The 8,635-nt window shown below is 45.2% G+C and overlaps 1 protein-coding gene across 1 annotated transcript; it reads left to right on the top strand.

Moving 5' to 3' along the window:
- Window positions 1-5,765: 5,765 nt before the first annotated feature.
- Window positions 5,766-8,410, top strand: LOC119087958 (ral guanine nucleotide dissociation stimulator-like). The gene is made up of 5 exons (XM_037205619.1): window positions 5,766-6,231; window positions 6,377-6,525; window positions 7,143-7,190; window positions 7,571-7,779; window positions 8,018-8,410. The coding sequence occupies exons 1-5, from the start codon at window positions 6,055-6,057 to the stop codon at window positions 8,044-8,046; spliced, it is 612 nt and encodes a 203-aa protein (XP_037061514.1). The 5' UTR covers window positions 5,766-6,054; the 3' UTR covers window positions 8,047-8,410.
- The last annotated feature ends 225 nt before the right edge of the window (window positions 8,411-8,635 follow it).

Raw genomic sequence — 8,635 nt, 5'->3', positions numbered from 1 at the left:
CACAGGAGATTTTTTTTCTTCCCTAAACTTGCATTGGGGCACCTGCATTACTGTTTGACAGGTGTACCTCTCTAGATTTTTCACATGACACTATTACCAGAGTAGATCACATTTGTCTGCATGCACTCAAAAAAGCATTTGTCTCCCACCTTACCTGGTCAGTGGAAGGAAATAAAAGCATGTGGACTAAAACCTTTTTCAGAAAATACTTTTCCCCAACAGAAAAGAGTTTTCAGAGAATTTTTTTCACAGCTGTGGACTCTGCTTAGCCCCACCTACCAACTCAGGGCTTGCAGTTGTGTGGGTGACTGTTGCCATTCCCACTGGTTTTGTTTGTAGGGCCAAATTTACCCTGCTTTTGTATACTAGCAGTTTTCTCTGGGTCCTGCACTGCCTCTACCTTGGCTTTATGCTAGAGGAAGCTGTTTGACAATTTTAAGTGTTGGAATTCCTGGCCACTCCCCCAGCTACATAACTATGCATGCACTGGCAAAACGATTAGTCATTCCAGGGCTCTACAGCCTACATAATCTGTGCACTGCTTGGTTACATAATTTGCATGCAGTTTGATCATGCAATCTATGTGTATGTGTGGCATAGCTCCATAAGCCCATATGTGCATGTGCAGGGGAATCCATAAAAAGTGAGTCACACACTCCTCCCTCCTTCAATCTTCAGGTCTCCAATTTCTTTCAGCTTTGCTGACTGCAACACACTTGTTTCTCTTAGGCTGGTTCTACTACCTGTTAGCAACTTTCCTCAGCAGCTACCCCATGACTCTTGCATCTCCAAAATTTTTGGAGTCTCCAAGGAAGTCCAGTCTTCACCTTCATAGCTTCACACAATGGCCTTTTGGGGCTTCCATGCAGGGAAAACCCTGCCACATGCCTGCATCAGCACTTTCTTTAGTCACAGTGAGAGATTCCATAACACCATTCTTGTATCCTTGACTCTAGAGCCAGAAACATGTGGCAAAAGTTGCCAAATTCTGCTGCTTGCTGGAGTTGGAAAATGGCCCCTTGTTCAATTACATTTTCACTAGCTTTCTTTTTTCCATAGTTTCCTTCACTATGTAAGCTTGGCTGTCCTGGAACTTGCTCTGTAGATCAGGCCAACCTTGAACTTAGAGATCCACCTGCCTCTGCCTCCAGAGTGCTGGGATAAAGATGTGTACCACCACACCCGACTCTAAGCTTTTCTTTAATTTCTTTTCACAAGTTAGAAGCTTAGCTATGTGGGGTCTTTCCCTGTGGTAACTATTCCCTTTATTTCATTTAATATCAATTTACATTAATCTGTTTATCTCCTTGAACATAGGACTTAGCTCCATCCCACTTCTTGGTACATTTCTCCTCAAATTGTACATTTTGTAGATTTCCTTGCTAGGTTTGTTCCTTTTCATTATAGATCTGTATAATAGTAACCACTTATAGCCACACCCCGGAGTCTATACTAGGATATTTTGAGATTTCTTCTGCCAATAGAATCAATCCAAAACTCTTCATTTTAGTCTCAGGCAAACTTTTCAGGCAAGGGCAAAAGGCACGCACATTCTTCACCAAAATATTACAGGAATGGTCTCTAGGCCACATATTAAGACTCTTCTCCTCAGAAACCTCTTGAGCTAGGCCAACACAGTTTAAATCACCCTCAGCATCACTACCTTTCATGCTCTTTCTTTGTTTCTTCTTTAACCCATCCATTATTCAGCTGAATTGCTTAATCTCCATGAGTTTGTGTACTTACTAAAGATTTGTATTCTGTCAGTGTTAAGTTTTACTGAATTGTAGTCAGGCAGGTTACACAGAGTTGTTTTAATCTTTCTGAATTTATTAATGTCTTTCATGTTCGAGGATGTGGTCTGTTTTAGAGAACCTTCTATGTACTGCTCAGTAGAATGTGGTGTTTGGGTGGAATACTTTGTATATATGTTAGGTCCATTTGATGTGTGATATCATTTATTCTGTGACTCTCTGCTTAATTTTTTGTTCAGATGACCTGTTGTGGTGGTTTGACAGAAAATGGCCCCCAAAGGGAATACTATTAGGAGGTGTGGCCTTGTTGCAGTAGGTGTGGCCTTTTTGGTGGAAGTGTGTAACTGTGGAGGCAGGTATTGAGGTCTCATATATGCTCAAGACATGCTCAATGAGACAGACCACTTCCTGTTGCCTGCCTGTCAAGATGAAGAATTCCCCAGCACCATGTCTGCCTGCACACTGCCATGTCTCGCCATGATGGTAATGGACTGAACCTCTAAACTATAAGCCACCCAATTAAATGTTTTCCTTTATAAGAGCTGCCATAGTTCAGAGAGAGCTGACCTGAGCTAGTGGGAGCTCAGGGATTCTGGACCAACAGCTAAGGAGCCTGCATGAAACCAACCTAGTCTCTCTTCAGTTGAGTGACAATTGTGTAGCTTGGTCTGCTTGTGGGGCCCCAAGCAGTAGGATCAGGTCCTGTCCCTGGCAAATGAGATGGCTTTTGGAACCTATTCCCTATGCTGAGAAACCTTGCCCAACCCTGGTGCAGGGCCAGGAGCTTGATCCTGCCTCAACTTGATGTGCCATGCTTTGTTGACTCCTATGGGAGGCCTGCCACTTTCTGAACAGAGGAGGAATGGATGCAGGGGTTGGAAGAAGGTGGTGGGAGGGAACAAGAAGAGAGGAGAGAGGGGAAACTGTGGTTGTCATGTAAAATAAATGAAAAAAATTTAATAAAAAAGAAATAAAAGAGTTGTCATGGTCACAGTGTCTCTTCACAGTAATATAAACTCTAACTAAGACCTGTCTATCAGAGAAAGTAGGGTATTGAAATCACTAATGGTTTGGTGCTAATCTGTGTCTTCAATTCCAGTAGTGTGATTTTTATGAAATTGAATGCGTTAGGTCCAGTGTGGGCTCACTCTACACCCTCCAAATGACAGTGCTGGTGGCAATGTCATCAGTTGCAGTCTGGGCTCGGCTCAGGCTGGATTTTGACAGGTAAACAGAAGGACTGATATTAAAATCAGAATTCCTCAGAAACCTTATAAAGTGGGTTTCTGTTTACCAGGAAAAGCCATTCCTTTATTTGCCTCATGCAGCCTCCTACCCCCAGGAAGGTCATCTATTTCTCTATTAACTCAAACAACTCACCAACAGATCAAAGCCCCACATTAGTTCCCAGACTGTTCCACCTAACCTCACTACCTCCTGCCACAACACAACCCCTTATAACTGGCAAGATTCTTCTGCCAATTTTGCCGTCCTCTCTGACCCCCAAGAGAAAGCCTTGACGATTTGAATAAACCTTTCTTTTTCCACCCATGGAGTGGCCTAGTTCAGTGGTTTCACTGCACCCTCCCTTACAGGGTGCTCTAGAGTTTGGTGTAGATATGTTTAGTGAGTGATGTCTTCTGGTTGAATTGTTTTTTTTTTTTATTAGAATGAGGTGTCCTTCTTTATTTCTTCTAATTAGTTTTATTTGAATCAGTTTTGCCAGGTATGAGGATAAGAATAAACAATGCTTGCTTCTTGGTCCCCTTTGACTGCAGTAGTTTTTCCATCCTTTCCTTGTAAGATGTGCTTCTTGTAGACAACAGATGGACTTAAACTGGTTTCTGGAGCTTGGGAAAAATTTGAACATATTAAGAAGCAGCCATGAGAAAATTAGTGACCATATGTGGTGTTTAGTGCTCTGCTTGTATTGGTTAGTGTTAATGGGAGAGACAGAGAGGTTGGAACATGTTAAGCTTTATCAGAAACAGATTATTATTTTTTTTTTTTTTTTGGTTTTTCGAGACAGGGTTTCTCTGTGTAGCTTTGCGCCTTTCCTGGAACTCGCTTTGGAGACCAGGCTGGCCTCGAACTCACAGAGATCCGCCTGCCTCTGCCTCCCGAGTGCTGGGATTAAAGGCGTGCGCTACCACTGCCCAGCTAGAAACAGATTATTTTAAGGCACCTGTTTCCTTTACTATTTTAGCATCCATGAGACAGGTGACCAATTGTTAAAAGCATTTCACAGTAATAGATGGTTAAAATTTGTTTTTGCAGAGCCCAGATTAAAGTCTGTTTTTATAGAGCCAAGACACTTTTGGGTCTGGGGGTATAAATACATTTTAGCTGTTACAGTTTCTTACTTGATGATCTCTGGACTCTGGTTCTATGGTGGTCCTGTACCATTAGCAAAACAGTGAGTTACAACAGGGAACTGGGAAGAGAAAAGCTTGTGGTGCATGAGAATTTATTCCTTTGGAATTAGGGACAAGGCAGAGATCAGGGCCCTTTAAGCACAGGCAGGTAGTGAGACACATGGAAGGGAGCAATGAAATGAAAGCTCCTAACTTAGCTGGAAAACTTTTTTTACTTGGCTTCTCCCATCCTATTCCCTCTTCTCTCTAATAAAGCCCATTCTAACTCTGGTAACCATGGCTCGTGACTCTTCTGCTGACCAACCCAGCACCGATATGCTTTCACTCTCATCAGCTCTACACAGAGGAACCCGGTCTCAAAAAAAAAAAAATTAAAAACTGAAAAAAAAAGTCCCACTCTCTAGTTGTTTGTGGAGCCCTGACACATCCAGATGATTTGTGCTCATATTTCACACAAAGTAGTCTAGAAGAGAGACATGTCTAGGGTTTGTGGTGGCCCAGGGCAATTAGGGTTGTTTAGGATTAGCATAACAGGTGCAGGTCAACAGTGGGGACTCAGATGGCAGAGCTGAGGTGCTTCCTGTACCCAGACATCCCTGGGAGCAGTGGGGTGGGAAGTGCCTGTTTAACTGTGTCAGGTAGGGCACCCAGGAGGTGGGAGGAGACCTAGGAGACTTTTGGGATGGCCCTGTGTGAGGAGGGGTGCCACACCAACTCCAGTGTCGTCCGTGTGACATGATCAATTATGTCAATAATACCGGATGGGAGATACCTGTCCCATGGGACTAAGCTCCCTGGAGGTCCCTGGCAGAGTGCCCGTGTGATGCCTCCTTCTCGAAGGAGACATGCTTCACAGATCATGAGCTCCCTGGGCTATGGGTTCTGTATAACTGCTTTTCTGATAATGTTCTAATTAATCTATGAAGCACAGACAAAATTAATGAATGCTTGGGTTGTGAACTATGGAGGAAAGGAGAAGCTGGACATGGATCTTAATTAAATAAAGCAGAATGAGCTATTTTTTGAAGACCCCAAGCCACTAGATAGAAAGTATAATAGTTCAGGCACTTCTAGGGAATGAACACTCACCCACTAGGAATCCTTTAGGAATCCCAACTAAAGTGATTTATGGCAGAAGATGTTATCTCATAGGAGACAGATGGTGGGCCCCTCTGTTGAGGAAGTTCAGCATGGGAAACTTAAGGACTACAGCAGAACCCCTTCCCCTTACAGGTGTAAAAGTACAAGAGTCCATATTCCAGCAGATAAAAAGGTTTTATATTAGAAGAGATATGTGGTGGAAGAACTGAAGAAAGACTTAGAGAGGGTCTGCAGCATCCAAATTGGCTAAGTGGGTCATGAGAACCAGAAAAGTAGAAGAGTATAATAAACTAAAAAACCGCTGAGATAAGATAAAGGACACAGCTGCAACCGCAAGAAGTCTACACGAGTCTAGGAACTGTGTTAAGTTTAGAAATCACAGACTGCTCTTTGGGTCATAAAGTTCTTGTGGGTGAAGGGATATGTCTAGTGCCGATTAATAATAGTGTGCTTGCTGTTTTTAAAGATGATGTAATTGAATTATTGCCAAGCTCTTGTTGTTCTTTGTATGACTTGATAGTTTTCTTTTCTGTATATAGATTTGCAGAAGTAAAATTGCAGCAGATTCAAACCACTTCTGAGTGTGTTGTCTGTCTGTCATTTGCTGAATCCTTGCCTTCATGACTACCCAATCCCTGATTCTCCTACACTCATGGTACCCCTGATGGGCCAGTCCGTGGCAGAGGGAACTCAGGCAGAAGTCACCAGGAGTGACCTCACTTCCTTAACAATGACCCAACAATGCAGAACCCTGCAACCAGGCAGCCAACTGCTTAGAGACAGCCTAGCAGGCTCATTTGTCCTGATACTCTAGTCAGAGCAAGATGTTTTCTTGTTGTTTTGGAATTACTCGAGGCTCAGAACCTAAGAAAGAGAAAAGAGGAGGCCATGGTGGTACCCGGAGATCCCGGGTTCACTCCTGGTTCCAACGCCTCTGGCCATTTGGCCAGAGAAAAACAAACTCGACCCAGGGCAGCCAGGGCCAGGATCACACAAACCAGGTAATCACTGAAATCTCAGAGTTTCCCAAATTTCACTTTGGGAGTTTGGCAGTGTAAAGATTCAGGAAAAGTTGGAATGATAATAGCCAATCAGAACATTGTAGTCCTGTGCCTGTTGGAACCATCCACCTTGATCTCTCCTCAGGTTGCAAAGGAGTCTGCCCCAAAGGACCTGAAGGAGTCCTGTAGAAAGGCCCGCTTCAGTACTTTGGAAGAGGTGGTGATTCACCTGGTGATTTCCCTGCAGATTGGGGACCCCTCGGTTGTTCTCACGTTCATTTGCATACATCAAAGGTTTGTCACCATGCAGCAGGTGCCAGGCCTGCTGTTCAAGCAGTGAGTGCCCACCTCCAAGCTCAGAGGCCTCAGATCCTCTCCTGGTTAGGGGAAGCTCTCTGTCTTTCTCTGAGCCTCCTTATTTTCTAGAGTATTGTCAGGACCCAACAGTACGAATTCAAAAAGTGCTTCCTCAAGGCTCGGCCTTAGGGACTGGTGTGTCCAGAGCTGAGACTCTAATGAGTGTGGATGTTCCCTGCACCTTCAAGAAGCTCTCTATCCTTGGCCCAGTTTTTCTGAGCCTTGATCAAAGCACTTCTCCTATTGTAAAGGAGGTTCTAGAATTCCTATTGGAGTACCGAATAGAGATGTGTCCAGAGTGGAGACCCATGGAGGGTAATCCAAGGGACCTCGTGTGCACTGGGATGTCTGGATAGAGATGTTTGTGATCACCCACTGTACAAACATATTTGAAGCACCTACCTACTGTATGAGGGTGAATTCATAATGCTGAGGGCAGACAGGACTTCTAGGTGCTGGACTTGAATTCCTCTCCAGGTATCCGTGTCCCCCTAGAGGTCTTTTGGATGGGGACCTGGGACTCTACAGGTGACATCCTTCCTGGTCTCCTCTAGGTATGCATACTTCTACCCTGATTGTGAAGAGGATGAAGAAGTTATGGAGTAAGTGGGCTTTGTAACAAGAGAAAGGCCTTGGCTCTCCAGAGTCAGGTCATTTGGGTTCTAAGGGTCAGGGATGACCGATGCTTGGGTCTGACACTCCTGCTTTCTACCATACTGATGTCAGAGTATTTCCTGGAGAGTGAGAAGAATTGCATGGGCAGGGTCCTTGCTAGTGGGAATATGGAGGATCCTGTGACCTCTGGTGCCCCAGTGAGACTCTACCCTGATCTCAACCCATGTCATCCAGGCCTGGTCAGCTGTGCTCATTTGCATAAGGGCTGGAGATCTTCTACCTTGCAGTCTCACATGCACAGGAGCCTTGAGAGGGGCAGCAAAGGAGAGTCCAGGACACTGACTGTGCTGTCTGTCTCCTAACCCAGCACCATCTCCACCTTCCTGGATATACGGATTGAGAAGTTCCATGAGGATTTTTGCCAGGCATCAGTCCTGTCCATTCTGAAACAAGTGAAGAACTACTTGATTGTCAACATTCCCCATTCAGATGTTCTCATGCATGTCAATGAACTCCTGACCCAGCTGCAGACAGAAGTGGCCAGTAACTCAGAGGCCAGCACTGAGGATGCCTCAGGTAGGTGCTTGACACCCTGTCAGGAGGTTCAGTACCTGGAGAGCTGGGGGGGATCCTTGAGAGGCTCCTCTTTGCAGGAGCTGTTACTGGACTCTAGCCTGGGCACATATCCTTTTATAGAATACGGTCTGGGATTCCAGGCCAACATGGTCTCTTCTGTATTTGGAAAGGCTGAGAAGGAGGTCTCATCCTGGGCATGTTGTCTCCTCCTGCACTCCACTGCCTCTTCCCCTTCTAGAGATGCCTGCATCAGCAGTACATCCTTAGATCTGGGGAGCCGAACATGCACAGATCTGGAGCTTGAGGTCTATTAACCAACAATGAAGACAGCTACACCAGAACTGGAGACCACAACACCCAGCAGAAGTTTCTGTGACACCTGTGAGATGTGGCAGCAGCAGTTGGGTCACCACATGGGTTAGCAGCTGTGGATACCGAGTCATGTCATGAGTGCATGTCAGCAGATGCTGCAGCTTTTGCACATCTGACTTTGCTGCAGTGCGTCTACCTCCCCAGGGAACGGCCCTGCCACCCGTTTCCCTTCTGCTGAACCATCAGCACCTGCTCTGCAGACAGCACCAGTTCTGTGTTCCCCACAGAATCCCTCCCGGATTTGAACCCCCAGCCTTGTCAGCCCACAGCCAGCCTCCCCATCCCGAGTAACTGTTTTTATTGTTCTGGTTATTTTCGATATTGTATTAGTTTAAGCATTGGTTTTAATAAATTGTTCGTTTGTTTCTCATTGTCTAAGTTGTGGTTGTGATGTCCCCTCAGCATGCTTGTACAGGGCCTAGCAGTTTCCCTAAGCAGACCACACTGGTTCCGTGAGGGGCGACATAGAGACAGACCATCCTGG

This window comes from Peromyscus leucopus, chromosome 5, assembly GCF_004664715.2.
Source record: "Peromyscus leucopus breed LL Stock chromosome 5, UCI_PerLeu_2.1, whole genome shotgun sequence".
NCBI classification, from domain to species: domain Eukaryota; kingdom Metazoa; phylum Chordata; class Mammalia; order Rodentia; family Cricetidae; genus Peromyscus; species Peromyscus leucopus.
The sequence above is the reverse complement of the archived record's forward strand: the minus strand, read 5'-3'. Positions and strand labels throughout refer to the sequence as shown.